We start from the raw sequence: 16,612 nt of genomic DNA, 5'->3' as shown, positions 1-16,612 counted from the left end.
GACAGGACTCTGGGAATTTGGGCAAGGTTTCAGCCGATCAAACGAATACAAGACAACTCACCCCGGTGCCTGCCCGTTTTTCCTCCCGGAATTTTCCCCAGTGAGGGGGATAACTTTGTAATATGCTATTGGCTGTTTGTATTCTTTTTGGAAAAATATAAAAAGATACTCCTGTGGAAAGGCTATATTATTTTACTTATATTGACCCTATAAACAATTTAGTATTATTTAGTATATGTAAGGTTTTTCCCACTCAAATGGTACCTCGTCAGATAATACCCACATAGCCTACAACAACTTCTGTGAACAGACTTCACTGTAGTAGCTTTTCATAAATATATTTGTACTTAGGCTGTCTGCTGTCGTGAATGTTTATAGTTAGAGAAATTCAAAGTCCAGCCGTCTGCTGTCCAGCCTCTCCCACCCCTCACTGGGGAAAATTCCGGGAGGAAAACGGAAAAGGGGTGAGTTGTCTTGTTACCGATCAAACCCCCCACTGATTTCCACACAGACCCATTTCTAGATGGCTCTAGACAGGGAGCGTACCTATGTTTCCCCAGGTTCTATGTTCCCCACCATGCAAAAAAACAGTGGCGTGCACAGACATTTAAAGGGACAGGTGCTCAAGTGAAAAAAGGGCACCTTGTGCAGCGCGTGGAACCGGCCGGTTGCCTTAATAGTGTGAGATTTATAGATTTTGGGGCATAAATAATATATTAGAAGCTTTTTATCAAGAATTGATCAATGTCACCATGGTCCACATACTGTACAGTGTACACTGTACAAAAAAAAGGAAAACAACGTTTTTTTTCTTTTTCTTTTTTTCAAAAGGGCACATTGCCAAAAGGGCAGGGGGTGCTCTAGCACCCCCTAGTGTCTATCTGTGCACGCCACTGCAAAAAAAGGTTCTTTGTTCCCCACTTAGAATAAACCTAAACCTAAACCAGAAAGCTAGTAATTTTAGTAATTCTAAAAGTATTTTAGCAACTTAGTCTTAGTGTTACTTTTAGTAGCAAATTCTGATTGGCCGGAATGAGATGATGCATGATGATGCACGATGATAAGAGCGCCCCTCACTTCACATGGGTGTGATTTTTTAATTACCATGCTGTTTTCCGGTTGGTTGTCGTTCCTGCCTTGCATGCTGTGGTCACTCTGATAGGCTGTGGAGATCTGCTCCTTGTCTGACCTGAACAAGGAAACAGTGTTGATGATTAGGATTATGTACATAAAATGTCTCCCTGATGGATTAATACAGTTTGATAAATGAAATGTCGATAAATGAACAATCCAGCTGAACGCATATGGAGTGACCTCGCTAATGACAGGAACTCAATCATTGATTTCGTCGACTAATGCTATGACGAAAAATGTCCGTCGACTACCTTTTTTCACTGACGAAAACTAAATGGAAAGTACATGAAAACTTAGCTACGATGTTTGCAAGGGACCAGTGGACAAGAGATCCAGTATAAGTAAAAGTCAATTTACACTTGGTTGGCGGTTGCATGCTGAAAATAGCAGATATGCAAGCTCACAACGCGTCACGCTCCATTTGGTTCCATTTGTACACTCTCAGAGTTACAGACCCATATAAGGGTCCATTTGTTCCAAACTATCATTTAGCCGGGGACCCCCTGGACCTCCCTCAAGACCCCTGGGGGTCCCCGGACCCCACTTTGGGAACCACTGGTACAGACAGACAGACAGACAGACAGACAGACAGACAGACAGACCTGCAGTAGTCTCTTAATATTCTCAGAGTGAACCTGTGGAGTTTTCGAGTCTCTTGGCGGTACTGGAGCAGGTCTTGCGTGAGGAGGTCGTGGAGAGCGCTCAGCGCCTGCTCCTGGAACACGAGTCGTTCGGACTGGGCGAGATGCTCCGTGACGCGAGCCTGCAGCTCACCGCGCGCGTGCAACAGCAACTGGAAGGAGAGAGAGAGAGAGAGAGAAAGACAACACAAGTTAGTACCACTCGCCGCCATCTGGTGGCTGGATCCGTAACGAGAAACGCGTAGTGTAAAATCGGGGCCCATGTAAAGTGTCCCGCGAACGTTATTTAACCCATTCTTGGCGGGAACCCTTTTTGGCGTTTTAACTAAGCATTATGTTATACTTTAGCTATTGAAAAATAGCAGATCTACAAGCTCATAGCGCGCCACCGAGTGGCGCGCTACGAGCTTGTAGGTCTGCTTGTAGGTCTGCTATTTTTGAAAAATCGTGAAAATGCGGCATAAATCTTTGAATATATATTCTTTTTCAGAACGTTTTTATTTTATTTTGACGTCAGGCCAAAATGGGTTAATTCACCCAAAACATACATTTTGTAACCGCCGATCACACCATGGTCTGATATGGACTATGAACTATGACGATATGGACAGTCACATAACATCAATACATCAGCTGTGCTTACAGTGCAGGTGTGCAGGTTGTGGTTTCCCTTCAGGTCCTGCTCCGTGTGTCTCTTCTTCTCCTGCAGGTCTGAGAGCTCAGAGGAGAGCTGCTGCTGCCGCACGGCGATCTCACACAGCCTGGACGAGAAGAGGAGAGACGAGGAAGAGTTGGAGCGCATTCATAAGTATTATTATTATTATTATTATTTTTTTTTTTTTTATTATTAATTTTATGTCTCTTATTTTACCCCCTTTTAAGTTGTTTATTAATTATTTCTGTGAACATAACCATGTGATCCCTTTCTTTGTATATTGGTTTTATACCTGTATTGTATATATGTTGTGTGTATCTTAGTTATGTACTCAACTTATTGGTTTTATACCTGTATATAATTTATGTTGTTTGTATGTCTGGCCTCGTGGGGAAAGATGGTGGGTGGGTGGGGAGGATTGGGAAAGGAGTTGTGGGAGAAAATATAAAAACAAAGAGTTGTATTTTCTTTCTGTGAAACTTGCATAATATGATGTCATACTCTTTGAATATTTTTTTTTATATATATTTTAAAAAAAAAAGAGTTGTAGCGCATTCAAATGCCCAGTATAGAGCGTCGCAGTCCCGCCCCCTGTTATGACGACGCCAGGCCCAGGAAATGAATCCCAATGCATTTTTTCAAAAAGTATTTATTTAAAGACGGTTACGCCGCGGACAAAGCCAACTCCAGTCGTGACAAATCATGACAATAAACACAATATTTTGGACCAAACAAACAATTACAAAGAAGAAAAACAACAACAAAAAAGTGTTGTAACCTGCCGTTTTTTTTTCTACTTTCTAATTCTTTGTTTGGCCCAAAACATTGTGTTTATTGTCATGATTTGTCACGACAAGAGTTGGCTTTGTCCGCGGCGTAAACCATCTTTAAATAAATACTTTCTGAAAAGTCTATGAGGAAAATGAACGGAGAATAATTTCCTGGGCCCTGGTGGTAGGGGGCGGGACTGCGACGCTCTATAGACCCATGACAAAACAGTGACATTCATAGCAAAAATATAATACGAGATGAAATGGGGGTAATCGTCGATGTTAAAATGGAGCGCTTATACAGTACCGTTCTCCAAAGCGCTTTACAATGGCCATGCCGTTGACCTGTTCACACAAACAATCATTCCCACAATGATGGCAGAGGTGTAATCGTGCAAGGCTCATCATGAGCAGTTAGGGCTTCAGTGTCAAGCTCAATGACACTTCCACACTTTGTAGTCATTTCATTTCATTAGTTCAAAGTTTAGCTTTTTTTGGGGGGGAAATGTGTTTTGAAAATGTTTTGAAATAATAATTAAACACAAATGTAGGACCCACTGTTTATTAGGAAACAGTGGGCTAGAGCAGCCACTTGGGAAATGCAAGGTTCACGGTTCAATCCCTGGCTCCCCTGGGTTATGTGTCCTCGAGAAAGACACTGAACCCCTAACTCCTCCTGATAAGCAGGTTGGTGCCTTGCATGGTTTCCTCCGCCATCTGTGTATGAATGTGTGTGTGTGTGTGTGTGTGTGTGAAATGATGAATGTAATGCATGGATGAAGGCGCTATGCATTGTAACATCTTCATTGGCATAATGACAAAACTTGGCTATTCTAAATTTAGAAAGGAAAAAAGGGCAGATCATGCTAAATACAACGAATGCATATTGTAATTTTTTTTAACATAGCTGTCCCTATGACGAATGACAGCTTTAGTACAAGACCACAGACTGTTACTGTGAGCAACAGAGCAGTTTTTGGTCATTACGTCACTTGCTCGAGGGCACCTCCTCACCAATGTTGTTGTTGGAACTTGGAAGTAACTCATGACATTTTTCCCACGCAGGGTTTATTTATTTATTTCCTCCAAAAAAAGGTTTAAACCGGCAACTCCTCGAGTCACATGGCTGCCTCTCTGACCCAAGCAAGGCCCCCCCCCCCCCCCCCCCCCCCGCCGCCGCCGCCGCCACTTACATAACCGTTCAGAAAGCACGACATCCTTAAGCAAACACACCGTGTTGTCAAAGACACGCAAACGACTTCAACGGTTGGATGGAAGGCTGCAATTACTCCTCCCTAAGTCAGCAACAACAGGCAAAACATTCATATGTAAACTACTAGAATTTCGCGGGCCTTCGGCCCGCTCATCCCAGAGTTGCGTTGCCCCGCGTTGCGATACAGAAGTCCACAGATACAGAAGTCCACAGTGACACGCGTTTTATGCAGCTGTTTTGTGTTGCAGCGCGTGCGCGCGCGCGCGTGTAGTGTTGTTGTTGTTATCCATATATGCGCCTGGGTTGGTCCCGTTTGTTCCACGCCAGGTGTCGATGCAGTCGTTTGCGCAATGTGCGTGTTTGCATTATGTTAAGTGTGTAGGCATACCATATTCTGAATGAGCAAAAAGAGGACACATGCGCGCGTGCATGTGGATGTGGACATGCGCGTGCACGTCGTGCATGTGCATGTGTCGTGCGTGGGCGGTTCTGTTAAATTCAGATGTCAAAATAATCTGTAGCCTGACATTAAATTGATCAAATATGCTCTATATTAGTTATGTATTTTTTGAAAGCAGTGGCTCTCAAAGGTGTGATCCAGGGACCCTCATGGTTCCTTGAGGGGGTTCCAAATGGACCCATTATAGGTCTGTAACTCTGAGAGTGTACAAATGGATCCAAGTGGACCCTACAGGTGTGTAACTGTGAGAGTGTACAAATGGAACCAAATGGACTGTTTTATAACTTTTAACTCTGATACTGTACAAATGGAATCAAATGGGACTCTTATGGGTCCATTTGGTTTTACTGTCAGAGTTATGGGGGTCCTTGAAATTAAAAAGGTTGAGAACCTGTATGCAATGGCGTATGTCTTGTAAAAAGAGAGACCAGCCTATTCTCCATCATATGTTATGCTTTGCTAGGTTGTACAAAATAATATTGGGTCAGTGTAATTTGCAGGAGTCACCGCGCGCACAGCTGCCTTGTCTGTGTTGACATGACATGGGCTTGCAGGACAGAACTTTTATTTGTGACAGACACATAGTTGCTTTGCAGACAATACAATCTGCTTGTCATTGGTCAGTCACAAAGGTAAGAAAACAATGTGAGAGAAAAGGTGAGGACTGGAAAGCGCTGTGTTTGTCTCTGTGTTCCTACGTGAAGACGTGTGTGCTCTGTCTCTCTCTCGCTCTGTTCTCTCTCCTCCCTCTCTGGGGTGTGTGTGTGTGTGTGTGTGTGTGTGGGGGGGGGGGGGGGGGGAGTAGTTGCGCTGCCTTCGACAGTGCTATACTTGTCCAGCAGCGGTGCAGAACCGAGAGAGTGACACATTGTTGTGGATGTAAACGGCGCAACGTGTAGCTCTAAAGTAGTTTGGATTGTGTAGTCGCAGCGGTGCTACAAAGTGAATGTTACAATTCGCACGGTGATATTGTAAGTCGCAAATGCGAGTACGTAGTGGCACTGGCGAGCCCTGTGTAGTGTAGTGCCATTGTCGCGGCATCGCGAGGCGATCCAAATCCCCCCCCCCCGCGCACGCACGCACGCACGCACACACACACTGTACGTAGCTGTTTGTTGTTGCAGCGCGCGCGTGTGCGTGTAGTGTTGTTGTTGGTATCCATATATGCGCCTGGGTTTGTCCCGCTTGTACCACGCCAGGTGTCGACGCGGTCGTGTTAGCATTATGGTAAGTGTCCAAGTTAGAATCAGAGTGTGCGCTGTGTAGTTCTTCTTCTTCTAGTGAACAGAAGCCGTGTGTGTGTCACACCAAAAGTGGTGACCTATAGAATCCTGTACATAGAAGCATCACGCAATCGTCTCCCTCCCTGTGTGGGTCACGTGGTGGGCTGTGAGCCAATGGGAGAGGGAATGTAGTGTTGCCAGGTCCGCGTATTGTAAGCGAGTGGTAGTGTGTGTAAGTAGCGTGTTGAATGGCATTTTTTCTGTGCTTGTTTTCATAGACGTGGCAACAAATTAGGCGGGGGTGTCGGTGCTTGTGGCGTGTTTGTGTTTATTATTGATATTGATATTGTTTGCGAGTGTGGACGGGAGCCGGCTTTAGTGGCAGTGCGATGACAATTTTTACGCGGCTGGTGTCGAGTGTGGCCGTGCGGCGCGACATGAGGAGATAGCCGTGGATCGACGCGGAGGGTAAGGCTGTGTCGTGTTAGTGTGTTGTTGCAGTGTGTGTTGCAGCGTGGTGCAGCGTGTCAGTGACGTAGTAGCTGGTGCCTTTTGTTCCTGTGCGTGCTTTTGGGCACATGTTTTCAATTGTAATATAGGATGTGACTGGTGGGTTGTTTTGTCTGTGAGTACAGTGGATGCACTCACTGTCTGATTGAGAGGATTAAGTAAGAACAGTGAGTGAATGCATGGATGCACAACTCAAGTCACTGAGTGCTTTTGTACAGAGTTAAATGAACACTAATGATTTTACTGTGTATAAATGTGAAGTGAAGAGTGAACCAATATTCTCCCAGCGCATGAAGTCTGAGCCGCGACACGCCCCCTCTAGACCAGAAACCTAGAACACGTTAGGGCCAGGCTGTCTGGAACCTGGCGGTGAGCCTTTCACGACGCTTGTAAGATCTCTTCTCTGGAATAAAGCCAAATGTTATTGTAATAAGGGGTTTCCTCCCGTTTATTGATACCGGTATTTACTATGACAAAAATAATAATCCTATACAGCGGCACGCCTTTATCCAAAGAGCTTTACAATGTGCACTACATTCACCCATGCGATGGAAACCATGCAAGGCAACAACCAAGCCTGCTCATCGGGAGCAGTTTGGGGTTCAGTGTCTTGCTCAAGGACACTTCGACACTAAGTCGAAGGGAGCCAGGGATCGTTCCATGTAGGAGGAACCTTCTGTCTCCCTTAAGTTGCACAGTAGCAACATGCGTTTTTCAGACAACTCTAAGCAATGCGATAAAATAAATACATGGGAAATCCCCCATTCAAGATATTTATTATATTAACTAATTTAGCTGGAGACCACCGGGAACCCCCTCGAGGACCCCTGGTGGGGTCTTTGAGACTCAATGACTCAATGGTCTTCACGTGCAGTTTCAAAACATGCCCACATGAGGGAGCTAAATCCCTGCCACAGCACAGGAACATGCCCACAGAGAACCAGCAGACAGTGGAAGTGTCGTGTTTACAGAAATAGGAAACGGATATAGCTCATTTGGAGGAAACCTTTGATGGATATGCTAAGAAATTAACATCAAAATGTAAGGAGAGGCAAATTAATGCAACCGACACGAAAACAACTGCATGAAAAACAAAAGGCCTCAGGGGGGAAATTATTAACATTTTGTTAATGAGAAATTCAAGGGTGTCTGCTGCCTTTCCTGCGTGTGCGACTGCACCGCGCGCGTGTGTGTGTGTGTGTGTGTGTGTGTGTGTGTGTGTGTGTGTGTGTGTGTGTGTGTGTGTGTGTGTGCGTGTGTGTGTGTTGGGGGGGGGGGGGGGGGCATGTGGCTAATATGCATGCACTATGTACTGCAACTGCCATGTATTGCGTGCTTGCGTAAAGGCGATTGTGTGTGTGTGTGTGTGTGTGTGTGTGCGTGCGTGCGTGTGTGTGAGCGCGTGCGTGTGTGTGCGTGGTTGCGTGTTAACCCATTTAGGACTGAGGTTGACTCTAAAAAAATGTCTTCTAAATCCTAAGTTTCCGAAAAACCTATGTTTCTATGTCAGTGGTTCTCAAATGTCAAGGACCCCGAAAATGATATGTAATTGGGCACCGACCCGGACCTGAAAATATCTCCAGAGACCAGAGACCCCCCCAGAAGCAAAGATACGAGTTAAAAAACGTCCACTGTGACAGAAAATGTATTCAAAATAGCAGATCTACAAGCTCGTAGCTATGAGCTTGTAGATCTGCCATTTGTCAACAGCTAAAGCATAACACAATGCTTTAAAACACCCAAAGGGGTTCCTTCCAGTCCCGAATGCGTTAACAGAGCTGTCAGAAGAAGCAGGACTTTTCTTTCTCCGCGGTGCTTTACGGGGGCTGCTGGCGACAGACAGACAGACAGACAGACAGGGTGCACACAAACACATGCAGGCGCTGAATGAACTCATCACATTCACAACAGATTACAGGTTTCTGAGGGGAGAAACACACTCCAATCAGCTGTCAGAGAGAGCCATCAAAACACTGCCTCCGACAATGTGCTCCCTTATCATTTGCCGCTGTTCCGTGCGTGTGAGTGGGTAGTGTTCGATTGTGTGCGTGTGCGTGCATGCGTGCGTGCGTGAGTGCGTGCGTGCGTGCGTGCGTGTGTGTAGTATGCGCTTATATGATTATGTTCCAAATATGTCTGTGCACTGCATTTGTATATCTTGTTTGTCGCATCGCGATACATTGTAGCAGTAATTTATACTCTTGCCATCCTGAAAGTATAGAAAAGACACGTGTGTGTGTGTGTGTGTGTGTGTGTGTGTGTGTGTGTGTGTGTGTGTGTGTGTGTGTGTCTCCTTTGTTAAGAGTCGAGTCCTATTCTGAAATATATAGCTATTAATATCGAAGCTTTCAGCTAAACTGTGACACACATTCATGTACACACATACTGCAAAGTGAAATGGAAACACATACACATTGCAATGCCTCAGAGTGCATGAGCACGCACGCACGCACGCACGCACGCACGCACGCACGCACGCACGCACACCCTACCAGCTGTCAAGCTATTCTGATTAGGTGCAGAAATGTGTAAATAGGACACTGTAATTATATAGATGTATAACAAACACGTTTCACTTCATAATTGGAGGTGAAAAATGTGTGGGTGTTTCTGTTCGCCGTGGCACTTTCATTTGGAGAAAAGTGTGGGGTATTTGTGTGTACAGTATGCCCTTATGATCCACACCGGTTAATATATATATATATATATATGATTATACAGTTGATGTGGGAAATCGGCCACCGGAACGGTAACGTTGCGTGCAGCGTTGAGCTTGTAGATCTGCAATTTATGTCGTGTGATGGTGACTGGCTTTATGTTTTCTAGGAAGGGAAGCCGGGCGGAGAGGGTGATATTTGTCACTGCACGCACTCCGACTGGCTAGGGCGGCACCCGTCAGCGGGGAGTGTTGGGCGGGAGGAGTAGCATGGATGCTCTGTGTCCTCCCGGTGGGGGCTCCTCACTGGCACATGAGGTTCAAGGTTCAAGGTTCAAGTTCAAGGTTCAAATTTATGTAGTGTCCCCGAAGGGCAAATTGGGTTGCAGCATAGACGTACATTAAACAATGAGACAGTACACATAAACAAACAGTTCACATAGCAGATCATACCAAAGTACAAAGGTGCACATAACCAATAAAGTGCAGGCGTTAAAGTGCTATGTGATAGTCATAAAAGTGCGAGTGCATAGGCATTAGGCACGAGACAAATAAAGTAAGTAAAAAAGTATGTAGGTAAGTACGTAAAGTGCTTATCATAAGTTATCTCCTAGATCTACCCACAGCAGCATTTAGTGCGCAAATAGAGACAGGGACAAAGGAATGTTTGTGCCTGTTTTTTGTGGCACAAGGGGCTCGCAAGCGAAGGCCGGATGGGAGAAGGATGTACTCTCCATGTAGAGGGTGAGCAGCATCAGATCGGATACACAGGGCTTTGCACCTGTCTACGTGAGCCAGTAGGATAGGACAGTACGTCCTCCCGGTGGGGGCTCCTCACTGGCACGTGAGCCAGTGGGATACGACAGTACGTCCTCCCGGTGGGGGCTCCTCACTGGCACATGAGCCAGTGGGATACGACAGTACGTCCACCCGGTGGGGGCTCCTCACTGGCACGTGAGCCAGTAGGATACGACAGTGCGTCCTCCCGGTGGGGGCTCCTCACTGGCACGTGAGTCAGTAGGATACGACAGTACGTCCTCCCGGTGGGGGCTCCTCACTGGCACGTGAGCCAGTGAGGACACAGCAACTGCAGTGACAACACAACACACACACGTGTGTGGAGAGTCAATAACAAGACCTGAGGCTAAAAATGTCACTTCAAAATGTTCAGTTTTCAGAAAAACGTGTTGCTATATCAGTGGTGCTCAAATTCTAAACGATTTCATGTCAATGACCCCCCATAATGATATGTATTTGGCTGCAGACCCCCATCTCAAAATATTTTGTATTTTTAAGGGGACCTTCCAGAAGCAAAGATTTAAGTTAAAAATGTTCACTTTATATCTTCAAATGTTTGAATTCAGTGATTTCACTGAATTCAAATGTTCTTTTTTTGTGTGCTGACCATATAAGGAGTTCCTCCCTGTCCCCAGTTAACCCCTGGGGTCAAAAAAAATCTTAGGTTTCGTTTTTGGCTAGGGTTAGCCAGCCTTCATCCAATCAGGATGAGTGGGGCCTCCCCTCCAATCATGATCGAGTGGGGGCGGGCCTTGGTGCACATGCTGTTGGCCTGTTGTGTGTCCTCCCCCACTGGAAAATCCCCCGGTCCGCCCCGGTAACAAGATGTGCACATGCACACATGTGCACATCTTGTTACCGGGGCGGACCGGGGGATTTTCCAAATCACCCAAATCAATGCTCCTTTAAGATGTGGCAAAGAACCATTTTGGCAGTGAAACTATCCTGTAATCCTCTCTGCCTGGCAGCCCATGCAGGGCGGGGCATGGAGGTGGCAGAGCATTTAGTTGTTTTGTTGAAAATAACACATTAATCTGCCCTCATCCATTAATGACCTCCAGCTTTGATCCACCTGACGTCACGGTCACGGAAAGGATCAGATCAGCAGGCCGGGACAAGTGTCAACGATGCAGTGATGGGAACCGTGTGTGCGTGTGTGTGTGTGTGTGTGTGTGTGTGTGTGTGTGTGTGTGTGTGTGTGTGTGTGTGTGTGTGTGTGTGTGTGTGTGTGTGTGTGTGTGTGTGTGTGTGTGTGTGTGTTTGTGGGGGGGTGTGGGTGTGTGTGTGTGTGTGTGTGTTGGCAAACCTTGAGCCTTAAAGAAAAGTGATGTGTTTTGTCTTGTCTTCATTCACGTGACTAATATAAAAGAACACGAGAGGATAGAACAAAAAAGAACAGATCCTCAGCTATTCATTTAGGGTCCGTTTACTAAGTACAGTATAGAGGGTTTAAGTGGTGTTTTTCCACAAGGAAATCTCAGAAAATAAGCGATTCTAGAATGTTTATTTTCACCACTATTGATAGATTGTTAGACCCTATGCCTGTGACCTTTTGAACCCATTTAGACCTGAGGACGATTCTACAAATGTCTTCTAAATCCTGACAGTTTTCTGAAAACCCTATGTTTCTATGTCAGTGGTTCTCAAACTATTTCATGTGAAGGACCCCCAGAATTATATGAATTTGGCCGCCGACCCCCATCTGAAAATATGTAGTTCCAGGGACCTCCCCAGAAGCAAAGATTTGAGTTAAAAGCACCACATTTTCACGATTTTTCAAAAATAGCAGACCTACAAGTTCATAGCGCGCCACTCGGTGCCACGCTATGAGCTTGTAGATCTGCTATTTTTCCAACAGCTAAAGCATAACATGATGCTTAAAACACCAAAAGGGGTTCCCGCCCAAAATGGGTTCATCTTCACCGCGAAAATAGGAGGAAGTTAAACAAACGAACCAAACTCAACAATAAGATCATATTAACAATCAGAGCTGCAACTGTTACAACTGCAGTCAACATTAGGAATATTAAAGCAAGCAGAATGACAAAATTCACTAACGTCTCAAATTCAGAACATTGCAGGATTGTAGCTACGGGCAAATCTTACTTGTGTTGACTCTTGTTCCTTCCTTTACTCATTAAGAAGTTCTTCAGTGGTATTTAAAAGACAGCCATGCGGATTATTAATACACCCCTTGAAATTGTTTTTCCTGATGCCTTCAAAACTGCTGATGTGAAACCTACCGATTAAGCCTAATTTAGAATGTGGAGTTCTACGAAATGACCAGGCCAGCCCATATCAAACCTCACCTGAAATAGCCATTTCCAGATGAGAACAATCTGCTACAGAAATGTCAGTTGGTGAAGGTTTCAGAGCTAATCATAGCACAGAATCTGCTCTCGTTAACCACTTATCAAATCAAATCAAACTTTATTTGTACCTTTATATATTTGTATAGCACCTTTACAACAGCCAAAGCTGACCAAAGTGCTGAGCATAGCAATATAAAACAATGAAAAGAGAGACAATAAAATATAAAACAGAGCATACAATAGCACAGAGCAGGAAATAATATACAGGTAAATCAGGTGCAGTTAAAGGCGAGGGAGAACAGATGAGTTTTGAGGAGGGATTTAAAAGCCCCAATTGACTCGGCACATCTAATATGGAGGGGCAGCATGTTCCAGAGTTTGGGGCCCGCAGCCGCAAAAGCACGATCACCCCTGCTCCTCTTACTAGTCGTGAACTCGACCAGCAGCAGCTTGTCAGCTTAGACCCCACACGGACCGGAGTTGGCAATGTACTTGGTGCACTCTTTTTTTCCCCCTGTACACAAAATATATGCTATAGAGCGTCGCAGTCCCGCCCCCTTTCATGACGACGCCAGGCCCAGGAAATGAATCCCAATGCATTTTTCCCCCATAGACATTTCAAAACGTATTTATTTAAAGACCTTATAAGCGTCGTATAAAGCCAACTCTTGTCGTGACAAATCATGACAACAAACACAATATTTTGGACCAAACAAATAATTACAAAGAAGAAAAACAACAAAAAAAGTGTTGTAACCTGCCGTTTTCTTCTTCTTTCTAATTATTTGTTCAGCCCGAAAAATTGTGTTTGTTGTCATGATTTGTCACGACAAGAGTTGGCTTTGTCCGCGGCGTAAACGTCTTTAAATAAATACTTTCTGAAAAGTCTATGAGGAAAATGAACGGGGATTTCTTTTCCGGGTCTCTCTCGAGGGGGGGCGGGACTGCGACGCTCTATAGAGATAAATCCACGGAGGGGTGCCCTGCGTGCAGCCATTACTGAGGTGCACCATTAAGCGCAGCTTCACACCTCAGCGCTGATTAGCTACACCTGGCCTATACAGCCAGGACACTGAATCCATGGAGCATCCTCCGTGGATTCGTCTATAGATCAGTTGATTAGCTACACCTGGCCTATACAGCCAGGACTCTGAATCCATGGAGCACCTGGCCTATACAGCCAGGACACTGAATCCATGGAGCACCTGGCCTATACAGCCAGGACACTGAATCCATGGAGCACCTGGCCTACAGCCAGGACACTGAATCCATGGAGCACCTGGCCTACAGCCAGGACACTGAATCCATGGAGCACCTGGCCTACAGCCAGGACACTGAATCCATGGAGCACCTGGCCTACAGCCAGGACACTGAATCCATGGAGCACCTGGCCTACAGCCAGGACACTGAATCCATGGAGCACCTGGCCTACAGCCAGGACACTGAATCCATGGAGCATCCTCCGTGGATTCGTCTATAGATCAGTTGATTAGCTACACCTGGCCTATACAGCCAGGACACTGAATCCATGGAGCACCTGGCCTATACAGCCAGGACACTGAATCCATGGAGCACCTGGCCTATACAGCCAGGACACTGAATCCATGGAGCACCTGGCCTACAGCCAGGACACTGAATCCATGGAGCACCTGGCCTACAGCCAGGACACTGAATCCATGGAGCACCTGGCCTACAGCCAGGACACTGAATCCATGGAGCACCTGGCCTACAGCCAGGACACTGAATCCATGGAGCACCTGGCCTACAGCCAGGACACTGAATCCATGGAGCACCTGGCCTACAGCCAGGACACTGAATCCATGGAGCACCTGGCCTACAGCCAGGACACTGAATCCATGGAGCACCTGGCCTACAGCCAGGACACTGAATCCATGGAGCACCTGGCCTATACAGCCAGGACACTGAATCCATGGAGCACCTGGCCTACAGCCAGGACACTGAATCCATGGAGCACCTGGCCTACAGCCAGGACACTGAATCCATGGAGCACCTGGCCTACAGCCAGGACACTGAATCCATGGAGCACCTGGCCTACAGCCAGGACACTGAATCCATGGAGCACCTGGCCTACAGCCAGGACACTGAATCCATGGAGCACCTGGCCTACAGCCAGGACACTGAATCCATGGAGCACCTGGCCTACAGCCAGGACACTGAATCCATGGAGCACCTGGCCTACAGCCAGGACACTGAATCCATGGAGCACCTGGCCTACAGCCAGGACACTGAATCCATGGAGCACCTGGCCTACAGCCAGGACACTGAATCCATGGAGCACCTGGCCTACAGCCAGGACACTGAATCCATGGAGCACCTGGCCTACAGCCAGGACACTGAATCCATGGAGCACCTGGCCTACAGCCAGGACACTGAATCCATGGAGCACCTGGCCTACAGCCAGGACACTGAATCCATGGAGCACCTGGCCTACAGCCAGGACACTGAATCCATGGAGCACCTGGCCTACAGCCAGGACACTGAATCCATGGAGCATCCTCCTGATTAGCTACACCTGGCCTCCAGCCAGGACACTGAATCCATGGAGCATCCTCCGTGGATTCGTCTATAGATCAGTTGTTCCCAAACGATTTAGCTCAAGAAATCAAAAGAGAAATTAGACGTTTATTAAACCTTTTAAAATCTTTTGAAATGGCACGTGCCGGCCTAGCGGTCCGGTCACCTATAGGCTCCTAATGCAGCGCATTGCGGTTCGAGTCCCGTTCTTGACAAACTTTGCTGTATGTCACTCCTGTCTCGTTTCCTGTCTGTCTCCACTTTCCACTACCAACTGAGTGGTGCAACTCCCCCCCCCCCCCCCTCTACAGAGCCGTATCTACAATAAGGCGAGGGCAGGCGGCCTGTCCAAATCCATTTCTGGCCTGGCCAAAATCCATACAATGAGAAAAAAAGAGGTCAAAAACAAGACATGAGAACTATTAAAATGGACAGCTGATTGGCCGTTGCGGTAGAGCACGACCCTCAATTACCCATTGGAATGTAAATGCATGCCTTTCAGCCTTTGTATCCCACTCGTCTGGCAGGTATATGTCTTTGAAAACCTACGATTGTGCGCGGGGAGACGACAATTAACATATCTTGCCTGGCCAAGACGTAATTCCTGGATACGCCACTGCCCCTCTCTCTCTCTCTCTCTCATTAGCAGGCAACAGTGCAGCACTATCTCTCTCTCTCTGTTTCTGGCACAACAGCGCCCCTACTGGTACTCATCACACATGAGTCACACACAAACATAGTCACATAGGTTAACAACACGGACATTGCTGTTCCTTGGAGTGGTTGCACCACTCAAAAAGAAAACGGTATAATATATCGTTTCTGGTTCTTCTTGATTTTAAGTACAGCATTCTACAAAAACCTGCAATCCTCATACATCCCCTCAAGCGCTGCATTGGCCTCTCAGAATGTGTTCTAGATTCTGAACATTTCCGAAGAAAAGGATTCATTAGTCACAACTTTGTCACGTGTCAGAGAAATGTGACATACATGTTGCACGAGCGAGCTAACGTGGACCTCAGTGGAACCACTAGTAGCGCTAGAAGCATACCTTCTTTATGTAAGTGTAAGGTCCGGCCAAATTCACATTCACTTGAATGAAATGTTAATGATTCTGCAACCAGCTGGAGTAGGCCATTAATGAACTGCAGTGTTTTAATCACTTCCTCATTGGCCTCATGGGGGTGCATACTTAGTTTAGACTAGTCATTGGTTAGACATGGGTTAAGGTTAGGTTTAGGTGTGCTGCCCTGTGGGAGGTTAGGTTTAGGGTGAGGGTTTGAGATAGGTTGTAGTTGTAGGACTAATGACTGGTCTAACCAATGACTAGTCTAAACCAAGTACTGTCTAAACTAAGTACTGCACCCGACTTCATATCCAGAACCAGATGCTTGCCGCCTGGCCGAGAGTGGAACTGCAGACACGCCGAAGAAGGCATTTCGCACCCATGTCGTGTGCAGTATGCACGATAACCATTTTGGTCTCCCCACAATATTGTACATGTATCTGTTGGACCAATCAATGTGGATGCCCAACGCCACTGCAGCTCCCCTGCAGCCATCGATCAGCGTCAGCGCCACGTTATCGGAATGTTCCCTTTTTAATCGATTAACCAATGCCGACGGATGCGTTTGGACGGCGTCACCCATTCGCCCCGGTCCTTGTTTTGACGTCGCCCACGCTCTGTGTGTGTGTATATCCCTCT

At 46.4% G+C, this 16,612-nt stretch overlaps 1 protein-coding gene across 1 annotated transcript in view; it reads right to left on the bottom strand.

Moving 5' to 3' along the window:
• LOC306939365 (uncharacterized protein) overlaps positions 1–16,612 on the bottom strand; it is a gene marked incomplete at its 5' end in the record, with an annotated part of 61,323 nt that overhangs the window by 30,726 nt on the left and 13,985 nt on the right. Inside the window, 3 exons of the mRNA XM_079523952.1 lie at positions 1,105–1,189; positions 1,737–1,927; positions 2,419–2,536. Coding sequence (XP_079380078.1) covers positions 1,105–1,189; positions 1,737–1,927; positions 2,419–2,536 — 394 coding nt within the window. The remainder of the gene's footprint in view (positions 1–1,104; positions 1,190–1,736; positions 1,928–2,418; positions 2,537–16,612) is intronic.

Source organism: Electrona antarctica, assembly GCF_951216825.1.
Source record: "Electrona antarctica genome assembly, chromosome: 16".
Taxonomy (NCBI): Eukaryota; Metazoa; Chordata; class Actinopteri; order Myctophiformes; family Myctophidae; genus Electrona; species Electrona antarctica.
The sequence above is the reverse complement of the archived record's forward strand: the minus strand, read 5'-3'. Positions and strand labels throughout refer to the sequence as shown.